Source organism: Vombatus ursinus, unplaced genomic scaffold (genome assembly GCF_900497805.2).
Source record: "Vombatus ursinus unplaced genomic scaffold, bare-nosed wombat genome assembly UNPS02009205.1, whole genome shotgun sequence".
Lineage (NCBI taxonomy): Eukaryota > Metazoa > Chordata > Mammalia > Diprotodontia > Vombatidae > Vombatus > Vombatus ursinus.
Window position 1 is genome coordinate 42,711,622 of NW_020948983.1, and position 21,467 is coordinate 42,733,088.

General features: G+C 36.7%; 1 protein-coding gene across 1 annotated transcript in view; it reads right to left on the minus strand.

The window, feature by feature from the left end:
- TTC23 (tetratricopeptide repeat domain 23) overlaps positions 1 to 21,467 on the minus strand; it is a 103,550-nt gene that overhangs the window by 42,268 nt on the left and 39,815 nt on the right. Inside the window, 1 exon segment of the mRNA XM_027852023.1 lies at positions 14,354 to 14,531. Coding sequence (XP_027707824.1) covers positions 14,354 to 14,531 — 178 coding nt within the window.

The following is a 21,467-nucleotide window of genomic DNA, read 5'->3' on the forward strand; positions in this document are numbered from 1 at the left end:
CTCTTCAGATTCTATCATGACCTACTCAGATCCCATATCTAGTCACTTCAGAAAAATAAAGAACATCTTCAGTTCATTATTCCCCACAAGTATTCCACTTCCATGACCCTACTCTGTGATCATTCTAGCTCATCTTTGTATTACCTGTTCTCACCACAATCCAGGACTTCCTCAAGTCATAACCTCTTTTCTGAATTAATTTTCTTCCCTTTCCTATTTAGACCCTTAGTTGACCAATTCAACTCCACTCTTTCCTCTCCTCTCAAATCCTTTGCTCCCCCTGTACTTTTACCATTGATCTTTGACAAACTCTAACCAAACTTACACCCACCTAGGCTGACTGGGTACATTAAAAATGTATTTTTTTTTTAATCTTAACAGGGCCCTCACTGTAGTAAGGCAATGGTTTTATTGCTCCCTAATTAATCCCAAATCCCACTCCCTACAGAAGCTATTCTAAACCTTCTCTTCTTTCCTTAAACCTCCTACTCTCCCTATCCTCTCAGTTAAGGACCTCACCTAATATTTTGCCTAAAAAATAGACGCTATTTCCCATGAGCTCTGTCTTGCCTGCTTTTTGACATCTCAAAATCCCATAATATAATTTTTGACAAGGTGGCCCTTCTCTTCTTCAAGTCAGGCTCCTCTCCATGTAGCCTTGATACCATCCCTCTCCCACCTTCTGCAGCAGATTGCCTCTTCAATCATTTCCCTCTTCTACCCTTCAGTCTTTATCACTCTATCTGCTAATTCCTTCCCTGTTGCTGACAAAGATGCCTAGGGCTTCCTTATCTGGGGAGAAAAAAAAAAAAACTTCACCAGACTCTACCATCCTCTAATGTTCTTTTATCTCTTTTCCCTTTTGCAGACAAACTCTTATAAATATCTGCCGACACTCATTGCCTCTATTTCCTTTCCTCTTATTTACTTCTTGAAGTATCATGAATAACTTTGTTATTCAATAGTAATTGCTGTCTCCAAAATTACCAATGATATCTTAACTGCCAAATTTGACAATGTATTCTCAATCCTCATTCTTCCTTTGCTCTCCTTCCACCAGTTGCCTGGCCTGAAGCCTGTTCCTGGGGTAGTACCTCTCTACCACCCTTCCCACCCCCACAACGATGAACAAACTCCTACCCCACCAAATTCACCCCATCACACAGATTCTGAACCCCAGCCTGTCATTGTTCATACACTTATTCTCTGTCCCACTATCTTGCTCTCTTATTCTCATCTCCCTCAAACCAACCCTCCACAAATTCCATTCTAAAGCTACCAACTTCTTCCACTGTATTCTTTGGAATGCCTTCTCCACAGGTAATAAACCTGCTTTCATCTTAAAATTTTTCCCTTTCCCATTCCTTCCATCTTCTTGCATTCACTGAGACCAGAATAATGACACAGTTTCCCTCACCGCCTTTTTTCAGCACTGATTGTACTTTCACTTGTAACTCCTGACTGGTCAAAGTGGAAGAGTTGGAATATTTCTTACTTCCCACTGCCACTTCCAGAGTCTCCATCTCTCTCTATTACTCAGTAACTTCTCCTCCTTTGAAATCCATTCGATCCATATTTACCACCCAAATCAAAGTTGGTAGTTGTTATCTACTAATATCTAGGACACTTGCTGTATTTCCTCAACGAATTCAGTGCCTTGCTCATAGGCCTCCTCTCTTCTATAACTCCTGCTGTCATATGAACGAACTTCAAAATACATAATGATATTCCTTCAAACACCTTAACTTTCCAGTTCTTTAACTTAATCATTTCCTTTTACCTACTCTTCTACTTCACCTCAGCTACTGGAAGAGATAGTCATACCCTAGATCTTGCCATCACTCAGGCGTGTTCTACTTCCATATTCATGAATTCAAATTCCCTTATTTGATCATAAGTGGTTGTCATCCCTTCTCTCTTTCCACCATGCAACCTCAAACCCTATCAGTCAGTCAGTCAGTCAATAAACATTTATCAAGTGCCTATTATGTTCCAGGTACTGTGCTAAGCACTGGGGATACAAAAAGAAGCCAAAAAATCCCCCAAAAAACCCAGTCCTTTCACTCAAGAAGCTCACAGTCGAATGGTAAAGACAAGGAAGATGTACAAACAAGCTATACGCAGGAAAAATAGGAAATAATTAATTGGGATTTTGGCTGAGACTTGCAGGAAGCCAGGGACACCAGGAGGTGGAGATGAGGAGGGATTGCATTCCAGGCATGGGAGACAGCTAGGGAAAATGCTTGGGGCTGAGAGAATGTTTTGTGTGACGAATATCAAGGAGGCCAGTATAACTGGATCACAGAATACATGGGGGTAAGAGGGGAGGGGAGTAAGATGTAATTAGATTGTTAAGTAGGAAAAGGGGAATTTTATGAAGGGATTTGAATGCCAAACAGAGGATTTTGTATTTGGTCCTGGAGGTAATAGAGAGCACTGGAATGTATTGAGTAGGAAGTTGACATGGTTGGACCTGCACTTTAGGAAAATCACTTTGGCAGCTGAATAGAGGATGGATTGAAGTGGGGAGAGACTTAAGTCAAGCTGACCCACCAACAGGCTATTGCAATAGTTCAAGCATGAGTTGATAAAAGAGCCTTTACCAGTATAGTGGCAGTAACAGAGAAGAGAAGGATATATATTCAAGAGATGTTGCAAAGGAGAAATCGATAAACTTAGAGATAGATTTAATATGAAGGATGAGAGATAGGAAGAAATAGAGGGTGGCAACTAGCTTGGGGGATTAGGAGGTTAGTAGAGTACTAAATATTAACAGGGAAATTTGGAAGAGAGGAAGGTTTGGGGAAAAGATGAGTTAAATTTTGGTCATGTTGCATATCCAGTTTGAGATGTCTGAAAGGCAATTGGAAATGAAAGACTGGAGGGCAATAGAGAGGTCAGAAGTAGATTTGAGAATCATCAACATACGGAACTGATAGGATCATTAAGTGAAATAGTATAGAAGAAGAAAGGAGGGCGCAGGACAGAATCCTGTGGAACACCTATGATTAGACCTGAATAAGAATCCAGCAAACTAGCTGTCTAACAGGTAGAAAAACCAAGAGAGTGGTATTCCAGAAACCTATAGAGAAGAGAGTATCAAGGAGTAGAGAGTGATCAACAGCATCAAAGGCCACAGACAGGTCAAGAAGAATGGGGATTGAGAAAAGACCACTGGATTTGGCAATTAAGAGATCTTCCTCACCTTGGCCTCCAATGTCTTACTTTTAAGTTCTTTGCCAGGCCATTGCCCTTTCTCTTGCTACATTTTCCTTTATTCCCCATCTTGACCCCTCGGTGAACTAGTTAACTCTTTTCTTGAGTCTCTTGTCCTCTTATCCTATCAATGATCTGGTCCTACCAAGCATCGGCTTTGGATTATTCCCATCACCCACTGCCCTTCTTCCTACTAACTTGCTGTTGTAGAAAGATGGAAAAATTCATCAAACTGTGTTGACTGAGACCACTACAAATTTAAGTCACCTATCTAAACTGGGTCCTCACTGAGGCAAAGCAACCTTTTAGACCTTCCTAACTGACTCACTATCCAACTCACTACAGTGTCTCTTCCAAACTTTTTCATCTCTCCTTAAACCTCTCATAGTTCCCCTCCTCCTACCCTCTCAGCTGAGAATCTTGCCTCATATTTCAATGAAAAAAACTGAGGTCTTTTGCTAAGAGCTTCCTCTCATCTCATGTTACTCAAATGTCTTCTGCCAATCTCCTCATTCACCCCTACCTCAAGAGAACTACCAAAGTTAACTCCTTTATATGCACAAGTGATCCCATTCCATGTCATCATCTCCAATAGATTGTCTCCTCATTATCTCACTCTCTCACTAATCTTCAATCATTCCCTACAAGTTGCTTCCCTGCCAACAAACATGCCCATGTCTCCACCATCCTCAAAAAATTATCACTTGATCATCTATCCTCATTAGCTATAGTTCCTTTTCTTCCTTTTTGTTACTAAACACCTTGAGAAGGCCATCTACAATCAGGGCTCCTACTTCCTATTAACTCAATCTCTTCTTTATTCTCAGGATTCCAACTTCATTATTCAACTGAAATTGTTCTCTCTAAAGTTACTAATGATCTTTTAATTGCCAAATCTAATGGCATTTACTCAATCTTCATCATTCTTAACTTCTCTGCAAGCTTTGATACTATTGATTACCCTCTCCCTAATGCTATTTTCTCTCTAGGTTTTTATGACACCAGCCTCTTCTGGTTCTTCTCTTACCTGTATGACCACCCCTTCTTTGCTGGATCCTCATCCAGGTCACAATCAATAATCATGGGTGATCTTCGAGGCTCTGTTCTAAGACATCTTCTCTTCTTTGTTTGTACTATTTCACTTGGTGATCACATTAGCTTCCATGGATCCAATTATCATCTCTATGCAAATGATTCTGAGATCTACTTATCCAGTCCTAACCTTTTTCCTAACCTCCAGTCTCATATCTCCAATTGTGTATTGGACATCTCAAACTGGATATACTAAATTGAACTCATTATATTCATCTTCCCCTCAACCCTCCAACCCTCCCCCCCCTTCCTAACTTCCTATTACTCCCAAGGGCAGAACCATACTCCCAGTCATACAGGCTCACAATCTAAGTATCATACTGGACTCTATCCATATCCTCCATTCTGTCATATCTATTATTTGGCCAAGGCTTATCAGTTTTACCTTCACAACATCTTTCATATATGCCCCCTTCCTTCCTTTGACACTTTCACCCCCTGGAAAAGTCCTTCATCACCTAATCACTACTGAAATAGCTTTCTGGTTGGTATCCCTTCCATAAATCTTTCCCTCTTCCAGTCTATCCTCTACTTAGCTATCAAACTGAACTTCCTCAAACATAAATATGACCATGTCATCCTTCTATTCAGTAAACTCTAATGACTCCCACCTCCACATCAAGTATAAAATCTTACTTGACATTCAAAGTCCTTCAACACCTGGCCCTCTTATCTTTCTAGTACTTTATAGCTTATTTCCTCTCACAAACTATGCAGTCCAGTGGCCTTCTTACTTTTTTCCACACAAGACATTCCACCGTTTAACTCCAGGTATTTTCACTGGCAGTCTCTTATACCTAGAGTGCTCACCCTACTCATCTCTGTCTCCTGATGCCCCTGGCTTCCTGAAAGTCTCAGCTAAAATCCCACCTTCTACAGGGAGCCTTTCCAACCCCTCTTAATTCTAGTGCCTTGACTTTGTTGATTATTTCCTATTTATCTTGTATATAGCTTGTTTGTACATATATATTTGCCTGCCGTTTCCTCTATTAGATTGTTAGCTCCTTGAGAGCAGAGAATCGTCTTTTTTTTTTTTTCATCTTTCTTTGTATTCCCAGAACTTAGCACAGTACCCAGACCACAGTAGGTATTTAATAAATGCCTATTAACTGACTGACTTCTTGGCCTTTCTGTAGCATTTAACAATGTTGACTATGCTCTCTTCCTAGACATTCTTTCTGCCCTGAATTTTTGCACCTCTACTCTTTCTTGGTTCTCCATATAGTGCCTCTTAACTTGAGTTCCCCAAGGCTCTGTTCTGTGCCCTTTTACTTGGTAACCCTCATCAAGTTCCATAGGTCTAATATACTTTCTGTCCTGTTTTCTATATTCAGCGCTAATATCTATCATGAGCTACAGTCTGGCATCATTTGTACTGTATTATGTGTACATGTATACATACACACACATACACACACGCACGCACACTCACATGTTGTCCTTTCCACTACCATTTAAGTTCTTTTAGGGATGGGACTGTTTCTCTTTTGTCTTTGTATCTCTAGTGCTTAGCACAGTGCATGGCACATAGTGAGTGCTAAATAAATGCTAATTGATCAATTAACTATAATAAGCATAGGTATATGGAATCATAGATCTAAATCTAGAAGGAACCTTAGAGGTCACCTAGTAAAACCTCTTCACATAAGGAAATCATGCCCCAAACAGCTTGTGATTTGCCCAAGATAAAATAGGTATTAAGTGGCATGGATGGGATTTGAACCTTTGTTTATCAAATCCAGTGCTTTTCCTACTGTTATTCTGCCTTCAAGGTCTCATGAATCCAAATTCAAGACTCCTTCCATTAAACACTGATGTATATTATTGACCTCACAATACTTGACATCTACCTTATGGATGCCTCTAGTTCTTCCATGCAAAATGTAATGTGTAAGATTTTGGCTTCATTTATGGCAGAACATGATACAACCCGTTCAATCTATATGCTGGTCACGTAATGTAATGAGAGCTGAATTTGAGGTCAGACAACCTGATTTTAAAAAAATAACAATAATAATGACAAAATTCATACAGGAACAAAAGGTCAAGAATATGGAGGGAAATAATGAAATCTACTACAAAGCAAAAAGTCATCAAAACTATTTGGTATTAGTTTTAAAAAATATAGAAAAGTCACTCAGTGGAAAAGATTAGGTATACAACATACAGAAAAAATAAGCAAAGTAGCATGTTGTTGATAGACTCAGAGAACTCAACTACTGGGTAAACAACTCAGTAGTTGACAAAAACGGCTTGGATAACTGGAAAGCAGTATAAAATTAATTAGTTTTAGATTAGTATCTCACTTCATATGCCAAAATAAGCTCCAAATGGATATATGACTTAGAAATAAAAGGTCGCATCAAAAATAAATTAGAGGAGCAACAAAGGAAATACCCTTACAATTATGTATCAGGGAAGAGTTCATGACCAAATAATGGATAGAGAAGATCACAGAAGACAAGATCATTTTTTTTAACTACATAAAATTTAAAATGTTTTATAGGAGCAAAATCAATGAAGTTGGCATTAGAAGAGAAATAGTTAATATCTGTAGAGGGGAGGCAGGGAACCTTTGAGCAAGTTTCTCTGATATAAATCTGATACCCAAAATATATAAGGAACTGATTCAAATATTTAATAACAAGAGAAGTCTCCAAAAGAAAGATAAATGGTCAAAGGATATGAACGGCAGTTTTTGTTTGAGGAAATACAAGCTATCCACAGCAAAATGAAGAAAAATCCTCCAAATCACTAGTAATTAGAGACATATAAATAAAAACCACTCTGAGGTTTTATTTACCTCAAACTCCAAGATGACAAAAATGGAAAATGACAGTTGTTGGAGGGGCTATGGGAAAACAGGTACACTAATGCTCTGTTGATAGAAATGTGAGTTGATCCAGGCCTTCTGGATAGCAATTTTAAAATGTTGTCCCACAGTCACTATACTGTGTGTATATCCTTTGACCTAGTAAACCTATATCCCAAAGAGACTGACCCGTGTGTACATTTGTATAACAGCTCTTTCTGTTATTGCTAAGAACTAGAAACTAAGTGGTGTGGGTGGTAGTGGGGGAGAGATGTGCCTATCCACTGAGAAATGGCTGAATAAATTATGGAATAAGAATATAATGTAATGTTATTATGCTGTAAGAATTAGTGAAAAGGATAGTTTCAGAGAAACCTGGGAAGGCTTGTATAAATCAATATAGAGTGAAGTGAGTACAACCAGGATGACAATTTCATAACCAGTATGGCAAAAAATAACAACTTTGTGTTATAATAGAGATTAAGGTAAATCGAGAGATAAAGTTCTTTCCAAGCATGATCGATTTATTAATTAAGCTAGCAATAACCAATAAATTGTATCAATGGCCTCTCTCAATGACCAAAGACTCTGAATGAGGGGTGACAGGGTCTTTTATAACAATCAGCAAGATGACAGAGCAAAATCTCCAATTCCATAAGTATGTCTTTTTCTGATTGGCCTGACCATTTGGTGGTGTTGTTCAATCATGTCTGACTCTTCATGACCCCATGGACCACAGTGCACTAGGCCTATCTTCCACTATCTCTCAAAGTCTGTCCAAGTTCATGTTTGTTGTTTTCATGACACACTATCTATTTCAACCTCTGCCGCAACCCTCCCCTTTTCCTTCTGCCTTTAATTTTTCCCAGCATCAGGATCTTCTCCATCAGAACTGTCTTCTCATTATGTGACTAAAGTTTTTAAGTTTCAGCTTCAGTATTTGATCTACCAGTGAATACCTTGAATTGAAATCATTTCTTTAAGTATTGACTGATTTGATCTTCTTGTTGTCTAAGGGATTCTCAAAAGTCTTCTCCATCACAATTCAAAAGCTTTGATTCTGCAGCACTCAGTTTTCCTTGTAGTCCAACTCTCATAGCCATACACCACTACTGGAAAAACCATAGCTTTGACTATATGGATCTTTGTCAGCAAGGAGATGTCTTTTTAGTACACCATCCAGATTTACCACAGCTTTCCTTCCAGGCAGCAAGTGTCATTTAATTTCATGGTTGCAGTCAACATCTGCAGTGATCTTTGAGCCCAAGAATATAAAATCTGACACTGCTTCAATTCCTTCTCCCTCTACCATGAAGTGATGGCACCAGTTGCCAAGATCTTAGGGTTTGTTTTTTTTTCTTTTAAATGTCAAGCTTCAAGCCAGCTTTTACACTCTCCTTTTTCACCCTCATAAAGAGGTTTCTTAATTCTTCTTCACTTTCTGCCATCAGAGTGGTATCATCTGCATATCCGAGATTGTTGATATTTCTCCCAGCAAACTTAATTCTGGCTGATTCATCCAGCCTGGCATTTCATGTGATGTACTCTGCATATAAGTTGAATAAATAAGGTGACAATATGCAATCTTGTCGTTTTCCTTTTTCAATCTTAAACCAATCAATTGTTCCATGTTTGATTCTAAATGTTGCTTCTTGGCCCACATACAGGTTTCTCAGGAGACAAGAAAGATGATTGGGTACTCTCATCTCTTGAAGAACACCACATTTTGCTGTGATCCACACAGTCAAAGGCATTGGCGTAGTCAGTGAAGCAGAAGCATATTATTTTTCTGGAACTCCTTTGCTTTCTCCACATTCCAGCAAATGATGGCAATTTGGCCTGTAGTTCCTCTGCCTCTTCAAAAACCAACCTGCTCTTCTGGTAATTCTTGGTTCACATATTGCTGAAGCCTAGCTTGCAGATCTTAAGCATAATGATGCGGGCATGTGAAATGAGCACAACTGCTCAGCAATTTGAACATTCTTTGGCATTATCCTTCTTTAGGATTGGGACATAAACTGATCTTTTCCAATCTAGTGGCCACTGTTGAGTTTTCCAAATTTGCTGGTATACTGACTGTAGTACTTTAACAGCATTATTGTTTGGGATTTTAATTAGCTCAGCTGGATTCTATCACCCTCACTAGCCTCATTGTTAGCAATGCTTCCTAAGGCCCTCTTGACTTCATTCTCCAGGATGTCTACCTCTAGATCAGTAACCATACCATTATGATTATCTTGATATTAAGATCCTTCTTGTATAATAGAGTACTGTACAGTTCTTTTGTATATTCCTGACACTTTTTCTTAATCACTGCTTCGGACATTACACCATGACAATCTGAATTGATAGACATTTTAATGAGGAGGTGGGTTAAGAGTGATCTAAGCTCCTCCTCATTACTTCCTCATTGAAAGATGGGAGTAATCCTTGGATGACAGGATCTGCAGACTTAGGTGCAGTAAACACCTAAAGGGCTCACTACTGAAATTAGCTTGAATTTGAGTTAAGTGGGTACTGTGGGTGAGGTTACAAAGACACAAGGGTGTGAATATTCAATTCACAATAGAATTGAGTTCCAGAGTGGAGGTAATTACTAGACAAAAACTTGGCCTTTAGGCAAGTTTCTCTAGAATATAGTTGAAGGTTGAGGTTACAAAGGTAAGGAGTTTGGACTTAAAAGGTTTAGGAGAGTATTAAATCCATGATAGCTTAAGTCTCAAAAATAGAATTAAAATCAATTTCACATTTTACATTGACAAGAATTATGACCAACAGAATGATGAGATTCCAGAGAATTGATGATGACTCTCTACCTCCTAATAAAGAGATGATGGCAGCAGAATGAGACATAACATTTTTACACATGGGCAATGTGGGAATTTGTTTTGCTTGACTACGAATATTGTTTTTCTTTTTTTGCTTCAAATTGTAAAGGAAGTTGGGGAGAGCAGAAGGCTATCAAAAGGTTGTCAAAAAAAACATTATAGCATTTTTTAATGCAGAGAAGAGAACAGAAGGAAAGCCAGAAGGAAATACAAACAAGCAAGATAGGTTTGAAAGTTATGTCTTAAATTTATTACATACTTAAAAGGAAAAGCAAACTATATGTAATATTCAATTTCATGTGCAATCCTCTTTCTCTTTTCCATTTTGTATATGGACATGCTCATTTTATTTGGTGTTTGTGAAATTCAGCATTTTAAAAATAAATTTAAAATGTTAAAAACAAAAACAAATTCTGATTCTGTTAGAGAGAATCAAATTAATTTGTATTAGAAGGGACCTCAGGAGTCATCTAGTCTCACCCCTTCATTTTACAAATGAGGAAACTGAGGACTAGAGAGGTTAACTGACTTTTCAAAGGTCAGATAGGCAATAAATGCCAGAGCCAGGATAGAATCAAGGTTCTGAGGCTCTAGATCCAATTAATCAATTATTAAATAAGCATTTATTCAATGCTTCAGTCAGGTACTATGCTAAGCACTGGTAATACCAAGGCAAAAGTGAAAGTCTTTGTCCTTAAGGAGCTTACATTTTAATACAGGATATAACATACGCATATATTTATAAGTATATCCATAACATATATGAAATAAATACAGGGTAGTTTGGGAATGAACATGGTGCCATTTGAACTGAATCTTGAAGGAAATCAGAAATTCTAAGAGCCAGAGATGAGAAGGGAGAGCACACTGTAGTCATGGAGGACAACCTGTTCAAAAGAGTAGAGAGAGGAGATGACGCATCACAGGTACAGAACAGAGACGAGTCCAGATGATGAATACATAGAGTAGAACAATGTGGAACAAACCTGGAAAGGTAGGAATAAGCCAGGTTATGATAAGATTTAAATGACAAATTGAGGAACTGATATTTAATTCTAGATATAATGGAAAACCATTGGAGTTTGTTGAATAGGGAAAAGGAAGTGTGCACGACACTTCCAGACTTTAGGAATATCACTTTGGCAGCAGTGTGGAGAAGGGGTTAGAGTGGGAAGAAGCCTGAGACAGGCAGACCAAATAAGAGGATATTGTTTTAGCTCCTATGAGAAATGAAAAGCTTCTGAAGTCTTTCCATTATACTCTGCATTTGTAAACTTGGGAAAGTTTCTTAACTTTTCTGGGATTTAGTTTTCTCATCTATTAAATTACGAGGTTAGACTAGATACACAAACCAGTGATTTCCCCCCGAAGTACTCAGTACTATAGTACTGAGGTACTATAGAGTAATATACATTAAGAGAAAAATTAAGACTAGAAGATGTGAGGCTTGGATGATAAATTCATGTAGAATCTTAGAATTTTAAGAGTTGGAAGGGACCTTGTAGATAATTTAGTAGAAATTTCTCATAGTACAATATGGAAATTGAGACCTACAGAATTGAAGCAACTAAGGTCATTAGAACTAGAACCTAGGTCTCATGATTTTCCTCCGAGTGTTCTACTAAATCATGCCACACTTTATTTATTTGGTACAGTACTTGTAGGTGCCATCCAAATTTGGGGATTTGCTAAAAAAAAAAAAAAAAAAAAGAAAGAAAGAAAGAAAGAAAGAAGAAAGCCATGCTGAGAGACTAGGGAAAGTATAGATATATACCATGCTGAGAGACTAGGGAAAGATAGATATTGTTAACTATTCACTATGCTCTGAGGGTCTTCTCGGACACAAATATTTATCTACAGAACAACTGATGAGTAAATATCACATTTCTTTCTTTTTCCCCAAAATCTATTGCCATGGAATTGTTAACTAGTTTTTGGCACATAAAATTCATTGAAAACTGAAAGGAGAACTATGTGGTTCAAGTTATAGAGACAAGAGAAGGCATTAACTGAATTCATAACACACATATCTACAAGACAGAAATACAAAAGAAATACCATGACTTTTTGGGGGGGGGAGGGGCAGGAAAGTAAATTTCTATTGCCAAATTCTGTCACGAGGAGTTCCAGAAATCATCATGTTTGTGCAGCTTTCTCACAACTACCTGCCAGGCAATAACTGATGGCTATTGAACAAGCTCATTTATCAGCTGTCCAGTCTGAGGGGCTCTCTGCATGGTAGCTCAGTAGGTCCCATTTTATTGCAGTCCTCTTTCACATTTTTGATACTAATACATCTTGGACTGTTTTTAAGCAATGGAGAAAAACGATCACTTTTCTTTGGGCATTTCTGTCACCCCAAAGGAATGAAAAGTCTTAAAGCAGGAGGTGGGGTGAGGGAGGAAGAAGCAACATAAAAAGAACAATATTCCTTTATGTGCATTTAGTAAAATGCACTCTGACTCTATGAGACTGGAATCTTTTTTTTTTAAAGAAAGAGGGAATCACATTGTGCCTTTATATAACTTAGAAGGAGTTTCTAACAAAAATTGTAGCCTTGCTGAATGTTTAATAATTAGGGTTCATATTTACAACAAACCTCTTGTATCTTTATAGTTGAATGTTCCTTGAGGACAGGGATTGCTTTGGTATTGTTATTATGTCTGTTCTGGGCCTAGCTTAGTGCATTACACATGGTAGATGTAAAATAAATATTAAAAATAAATTTAAAAAATTTAAAAATAAATATTTGTTGAAATGAATTGAATTGAAAATGTCTCTCACCAAATGGCCACATAGATTTTGGGAATTTTCTATTTAAAGGCTTTTGAACTTTGTCATAAAGTGGGATAAAGCTGAGAATGACACTTTGGGAGTTACTCTGAGTTCATCCCTTGAAGATTTAAGAGACAGGAGGAAAGAAGGCAGTCTATCTGTGGCACAATAGAAAGAATATAGTTATCTTTTCCACATTATGACTTTCCCCATCATGGTTTCACTATATTGTGGGTCACCATAAGAAATAAAATAAGAATTTTTGAGGAGTTCTACAGAAGCTGCAGATGACAGGCAAAGGCCAGCAGATGATGTGGAGTCTATGCCGAAATATTTAACCCAAATTTTACAATAAGATAATGTAAACACTCCATAAAAGAAAAAGAAAAAAATTCAGATTTCTCCTCTATTAGGAAGAGAGGGCCAAAAACCTTTATGTGGATTTTCCAGATCATGGGGGCACTGTGCTACGCCTCTCATTTTGTATTCCAGATGAAATCAATGGACCTGTTATTCTTACTGTGATCATGAATTTTTAATTGAATATAAAAATATCAGAGAAATACATTTTCATTTTAAAACATGGTCTAATAAGAATTCAAAGACGTCAAGGAATGTTGTAATGAAAAGAAATACTCATAAAAATCCTAACATTGGAATAGAATTCATTTACGGAGAAGAATAACTATAGATTAGCATGACTAGCAATGCTCCAAGCTAATGTGCAAAAGAATAAATATCTAGCAAATGTAATTTATTATTTAAATTTCATATCTAATATGATGTAAAATAACAAGGACTTTTTATGCCTACACATATTAAGCTCTAAAAAGGTTCTAAGCAGGAAGAGGCATCTCCCATTGTATGTTTACTAAATATGCAGGGGATTCAAATCAATTTAATTAAACAATATTTATCAGTTGCATATATTTTGCAGATGATTGGGCAAAACACTCTAGGCCTAACTTTCTTCAACTATAAAATGAAAGGGTTGGACTAGAAGATTCCAAAAATCCATTCCAATTCTAAAATTTTATGAACCTAATTATTCCTAGCATGGTATAGTGATAAAGTTATATATGTTTGAAACTCAATTATAATTCAATAAACATGTATTGACAGGCTTCTACATACAAAGTCACATGCTAGTAACTGCTACTCTATATGACTCTTTGTGAACTTGTGTGGTGCAGTGGATAGAGTTGAACTTTAAGTCAGGAGTCAGAAAGACCTAAATTTGAATCCTACCTGAGATACTTATGAGCTATATTGACCATAGTCTCTGAGCCTCTGTCTTTTTATTTGTAAAATAAGGATAATAATAATGCTCACCTCACAACAGAATTATTATGAGGAACAATGAAATGTTGTATGGAAAGAGTTTTGCAAATCTCAAAGTACTATACACATGTGAGCTATTATAATTTGAATATTTTATACCTGCCTTTAGGGGGCAGCTAGGTGGTGCAGTGGATAGAACACTGGTCCTGGAGTTAGGAGGACCTGAGTTCAAATCCGACCTCAGACACTTACTAGCTAGGTGTGTGACCCAGGGCAAGTCACTTAACCCCCCATTGCCTCAAAAAAAAAAAAAAAAAAAGATATATACTTGTTAGTCCATAGTCTTTACCTGTACAAGATGGTCAATTGCTGAGTTATAATTTCCCAGGGCCTGTTCCACATCTGCCATCTCCTTCAATACTGGGATACAGTCTTGACTCTTTTTACCTTTACTACTCTCAATATATTTCAGAGATTCTTCATAGTAGGGCAGAGCCTCTTCTGATTTCTTCTGTATCTGGTACAGCCTAAAAAAATCAAAATAATAAATTATTTCTTAAAATGCAGAACACTGAAAAGAATTTTTTGAAAAAAGGCTGTATAGTAGTAGGCTAAGTTTTCACAAGTTAATGGGACACTGTGGAAACATTTCCAGAATTACTCATAATGAGAAGCTGTCTTGTCAGAATCTATTTCTATATACAGTATCACCATATCCTACATGGCTATAATAAAGCATTAAAAATTCATTTCTCAAAATTTTCAAGGACAATTAGTAACTTTTTTTGCAAAGAATTCATAGTGGTGCTGAGTTTGTCTTGCTTTATTTCTTCTTAGTACAGACCTGTTATTAAAACAAAAAGAAAGCTTTAAAATGGATAATTCTATCAATGCATAAAGTAACATAATGCAACAAAGTAATGAATGTATTAAAGTCTTCATTTCATTTTAACCACTAAGCATTTATAGTATGATTATTTATTTCAAAATAACTTTCAAAAGACTTGACCAATTTTAGTGAAATTAAGTGCCCAACTTACTGACAAGTATTAAGGTAAACTTTTAATTTGTGTTTCAGATAGCCAACTTGAAATAAACTGATAGCTAAAAATTTCTAAATAGGTACATCATCCATAATTTTACAAATACTTCATTTAAATTTGATAATAATTAGAGGCTAGTAATAGGACTAAATGAAGACTGTAGTTCAACTGACCACTAGTCTTAGATTATGCAGCTAATTAAGGGAAATCCTGACTCTGGATTCCTTATCTTCCATAGCAAATATAAGCATACCATTTAAACTTAGAATGTTTTTTGACAGCAAATATTCCTTAGAAAAAGAGATTTTATTTAAGGTCCATAAATTTGTTTTTCTAAAAAAAAATTAATTAATTGTAAGTCAATATAATTGGTTTCCTTTGTAATCCTATATACTTTATTTTATGCAATTAGTCAGTCAATAAGCATTTGTTAAGCATTTACTATGTGCCAGGTACTGTGCTAAGCAGTGAGGATACAAAAAGAGGCAAAAGACAGTTTCCACCCTCAAGAAATTCATAAACGAATGGGGGAGATCATAAGCAAGCAAATATATACAAACTAAACACAGTATAAGTAGGAAATAATTATCAGAGGTAAGGTACTAGAATTAAGATGGACTGGGAAAGGTTTCCTGTAAAAGGTAGGATTATAGTTGGGACTTGAAGGACGCCAGGAGGAAGAGATGAGGAACAAATTCTAGGCCTGGAGACAGCCAGAGAAAATGCCCAGAGACTGAGAACAGCAAGGAGGTCAGTGTCATTGGATCGAAACGTTATTCTGAGAAGGAGGTCCATAGGCTTCACCAAATTGCCAAAGAGGCCCATGACACAAAAAAGGTTAAAAACTCCTGCCTTTGAAACTCTACACATCTTGTTTTAATCTTTTAAGACTTTCTTCCATAGATTTCTAATTTTAGAAAAGGTATTGTAGTATATGGCTAAAAATTAATGGCTCAATTCAATTAAACTCACCACATAATTATTAGATATTGACTATGTGCAGGGTAGGGTTCCAGGCTTTGGGAATACACATTAAAAAATGAAATAGTGTGGGCAGCTAGGTGGCGCAGCAGATAGAGCACCGGCCCTGAAGTTAAGAGGACCTGCGTTCAAATCTGCCCTCAGACCAAACACTTGACACTTACTAGCTGTGTGACCCTGGGCAAGTCACTTAACCCCAATTGTCTTTAAAAAAAAATGAAATAGCCCCTGCTATTTTCATGCTAAAAATTTGCTTGGAGATATTTACAAGGGGATACTTAAAGCAAGATAACTGGAGAAAAGAGAGAACATTAATCTACTGGGGGATATCAGAGCTGGCTTTATAGATATGGTGGCATCTGGTCTAAGCCTTTATGGACTCTAAAATATATAGATGAGATGGGAGAGATGAAGCTGATGGGGATGAGACCAAAGCTCATCTAAGGCTGGGGAGAGTGCACAGGGATGAAAGATGGCACATTCAGTTCATTAACAGCTTGTAGTCCAGCTTGCATAGAACACAATATTTAAAAGGGCATATAGTATAAAATATGATTGAAAAGATAGGTTAGATTTGAATTATGGAGAATTTTTAAAGCTTGGCTGAGGAGTTTCTATTTTTATCCATTAAATTCCTAATAGATAAAACTTCAAGTGATTCATAAATATAAAGAAATAAACATATGGTTTCAAAAATGAATTTTGAATTGTAATTTTCTCACATAACTAAGCTTAAGGAAATTGAATTATTCCCTGAATATTTCATAATAGGAAAAATATTCGTTTCCCTCTTTTTGTGTCCATAAAGGACACAGATTTTGCCAAGGGAGTAACTGCCTAAATAAATAGTTCTTTTGTTTCTAATGCTGTCTGTATAAGTCATAGAATACTAGTAACACAAATATAAATGCCAGAATGATCGCACTTGGGCGATTCTACTTTTTTTTATTAAAGAAATAATAAAAGCTTGTAAATCATTGAATACAAAAAAGGTGGAGAAGAAACTAGTATTTTTAAGCCATAAAAATATTATATTGGCTGACTTACAGATTAGAATTTCTTCTTTTCTTAAGATAAGAGACTATAGAAAAATATAACTGGAATTTGGAATACTAGGTCACAAGGAAGCTGATAACTAGTAGTCAAGTAATATCCAATCCAATGTTCAAGTAAACTAGTCAATTTATAAATAATTACCAATTGATAAACCAATAATAATTACCAACTGATAAATGGTCAAAGGAAATGAACAGGCAGTTTTTAAATAAAGACATCAAAACATTCATAGTGATGTGAAAAAATGCTCTAAATCATTATTGATTAGAGAAATGCAAATTAAAACAACCCTAGGATATCATTTTATACCTATCAAATTGGCTAAAATGATTGAAGGAGAAAGTGACAAATGTTGGAGGGGATGTGGAAAAATTGGGACACCAATTCATTGCTGGTGGAATTGTGAAATGATCCAAACATTTTGGAGAGCAATATAGAATTACGTCCAAAGAGTTATTAAATTGCCAGTACCCTTTGACCCAGTAATACCACCACTAAGTCAATTTCCAAAGATGACTAGGCGAAAAGGGGAAAAACCCTATATGTTCTAAAATATTTATAGCAGCTTTCCTTGTGGTGGCAAAAAAACTGGAAATTGTGGGGATGCTCATCAATTGAGGAATGGCTGAACAAGTTGTGGAATATGATTGTGACGGAATACTATGGTGCTATAAGAAATGATGAGCTCGATGATCTTAGAAAAAAAGGACAGATTTGCACAAAATAATGAAAAGCAAAATAAGCAGAACTAAGTGAACATTGTATATAGTAACAGCAATATTATTATAAGAACAACTTTGAGCGAATAAGTCATTTTAACTATTATAAACACCCAAATTAACTACAAAGGACCTATGAAGAAAGATGCTATCTGCATCCAGAGAAAGAACTGATTAACAGATGTATAGAATTACTTTACACATATATGCATATATATACACACATATACATGCACACATACATATACATACATATATGCATATATATACACACACACACACACACACACACATATACATATACATATCTATGTCTAGGGTCGGGGCAGGGAGAGAGGGAGAGGAAGAAAAAAAAGGAAAAGAAGAAAAGAAGAAAAAGAAAAAAAAAGGAAAAAGCCCGAAATTTACATGATAACTGTATTATATATTTAAAAGAAATAGCAAGTTGTACATAGATTTGCAGTTTCATGTGCAATCATCTTTTTTTATTATATTATGTTATAGAAATGCTTGTTTTATTCTGTACATTAAAAGAAGTAAACTAGTCTGTAAGTCAAGAATCTCTGGCCTGCTACATAGGAATTCACTCCATTAACGCATATGGCAACTCATCTATAAAATTAATATATTAAGAATTACCTGATGCTCAGAGAAGCTAAGTAAGTTATTTGTCCACGATCATCCAACTTTCAAGTGTCAGGGGTTAGTACTTGAACCTAAAGCTTCCTTACTTACTACCCACGGATATCCCATACTTCTTCTCAAGTTAACCCAAATGATTTATAAATTTATCTGATATTTTAGAATGGTTCATCAAATTTATGACTCTTCCTTTCACACATATGTACATACACATACATTAAAGAAAGATACATTTGATGAAATGTTCTTGCAATGTTTACAAAATATATATTTGAAAAACTCAGTTGGAGGCATTTCTAAGCAAAATTAGTTCCATAATAGACCCACTAGTCATGTTGTTTACTTATACTTCTTGTTTTAAATAAATAATAGTCATTATAATTCTTAACAGTGCTTTCACACTGTAGCACGGTATAGTGATCAGCTTCAAAGTTAAGAAGATCTAAGTTCAAGTGTTTTTGCCTTCTGAGGGCAGCTAGATAGTTGGACCTGGGGTCAGAAAGATCTAAGCTTAAATCCAGCCTCAGATATACTAGCTGTATGATGCTAGACAAGTCACTTAACTTCTGCCTGCCTCAGCTTCCTCATCTGTAAAATGGTAATAATAACAACACCTCCCTTTCAATATTGTTGTGAGGATAAAATGAGATATTAGTAAAGCACTTAGCAAACCTTAAAACACTAAAGCCACTTTTATCATCATCATCATCATCATCAATCCCAGTGCTTATTCTGATATACAGTTTCTTATGAGAGATACGTTAGTCATAGTGGATAGAGAGTCTTGGGGTCAGGAAGATCTAGGTTTAGGTCCTGACTTTGACATCTACTGGATGTGAGACCCTGGGCAAGTTTTTTAATCTCTCAGTGCCTTAGGCAACTCTCTAAGAATATATACGGAAGAGAAGATGCTGATCTACCCATTAGACTATGAGTCCCTTGAAGTCTGTATCTAGTTTTTGCCTTTCTTTGTATCCTCAGTGTTTAGCACAGTGCCTGGCACAAAGTGGGAACTTAATAAATGCTTGTTGATTGACCTGCACTGATGGAGGGAATTTGCTCCTGTGGATTTCTTATACCAATAAAATTACAGATTTGGAAAAAAATCATTATTTTTAGACAGAAAAGTTCCTCTTAGGACCCTTCTAAAGTCCTTTCATATGTCTAACCTCGAAAATTAAATTAGCAAGTACAAAAAATATTAAGTAATTTGGTTCTAAATTTTTCTGCTCAGTTGGAATGTCATGCCTATTTTAGGAAAAGGCACTGAGAAGGATTCTAGGCCTGCCTTTGACCCTACTCAGGCCACAATAGTTAAAAGGTGCCCAGGTCAGAATTCAAAGTGGAAACCTGCCTCCCACTCTTTTTCCCACAACGTGATTCTCCACCAGAGACACAGCATTACAGGAAAAGAGGTCTGGAAACTGAGTTACTGGAGTTGCCCGGGCTGTTAGGGATGTGAAAAATTATTTCCCTGTGAGACTATAAGCCCTCAAGCACTTATAAAAAATTAAATCTATGAAAAATTAAATTAGCAGGGTTGAATGGAGAGCTGGGCCTAGAGTCAGGAAGGCCTGGGCTCACATCTTGCCCTCAGACCCTGGATGGCCAGGTGACCCTCCTTTCTTCACCTTCCTGAACTTAGCTTCCTCTTTTATAAAATGGAAATAGTAGGCCTTACCTCAAGGAGGATTACATGAGGTAATATGCACAAAGCACTGTGTAAACCTTGAAGTATTGCTTATATAATTGTGTGTTATTACTACAGAAATTTGTTGTATTTAAAAGTAATAATTTCCGTAAGACCACCATCACAAAACTTGATTTAAAAGTGCTGTGTAAGGGCAGCTAGGTGGCACAGTGGGCAGTTGAGTGGCTCAGTGGATAGAGCTCTGGCCTTGGAGTCAGGAGGACGTGAGTTCAAATCCAGTCTCAGACACATGACACTTACTAGCTGTGTGACCCTGGGCAAATCACTTAACCCCAATTGCCTCACCAAAAAAGCAAAAAAAAAAAAAAAAGTGCTGTGTAGACATAAGCAATAAGATGGCAATCGAGACATTTTCTCAGATCCCCACACCTCTCAAACCTTTCCAAAAAAGAAATTATGAGCCAAAGATAAAGCAACTTCAGCTGTTTTCATGTTCTATGACACCCAGAATCCAAAACGAAGTTCAAACTCCCCTCCTCCAAAACCAAACAAAAACCAAAATAAAACAAAACAAAAAAAAAATGGATGCTCACTGACCCTGAGCTCAAAAATTTAACACCCTTTCCCTACCTCCTACACTATCTACAATGAGGCTGCATTAGTAGACCCAAGGATTCACTACACGGACCTACAACAAAACTCAACCTGGCATCACAGGCCCTCCTCCCTCTTTGTAGGGCTTGTGGCAACCTCATCTCTAGGTTGCAGACCTCTGCTCAACCACAACAGCCAGTATGATCAGGTAACTTCATAGGACAGGACATCATGTATGTATGTGTGTATGTGTACTTGTAGAACTCCACTAAGCCTGAAGGAAGGAGCTCAGCATCTAGCTAGGGCCATTTCTGTTTATATAAAGGTCACTTAAGGCAACCTAAGAATTGTAGGTCTCCCAGAAGAACACAAAAGGACAAAAACCTCAACATCATAATGTCAGGAATGATAGATTTAGGATATAATGCCCAGAACTTCTGAACATAGAAAATAAAATACTAACTGAAAGAATTTATAGATTGTTTCCAGAAAAAGCCCAAGGCTACAAACTTCAAGACCTATAGTAGTTAAATTCAAACATTCAGTTCAGAAATAAGTTCTACAAGCAATCAAAAGACTTTCAAATACAAAGGGAAAGAAATGAAAGCAATATAAGACTATTCTTCATCCATCAGAAACCACGGAAGGAAATGGAATAATGTGTTCTAAGAGGCAATGAAGCTCAGGATGCAGCCCAGGTTGACCTACTCTACAAATCTGAGCTTAACCATAGATGAAAAAAGATGGACATTCAATAACAAAGAGGTATTTGAAACA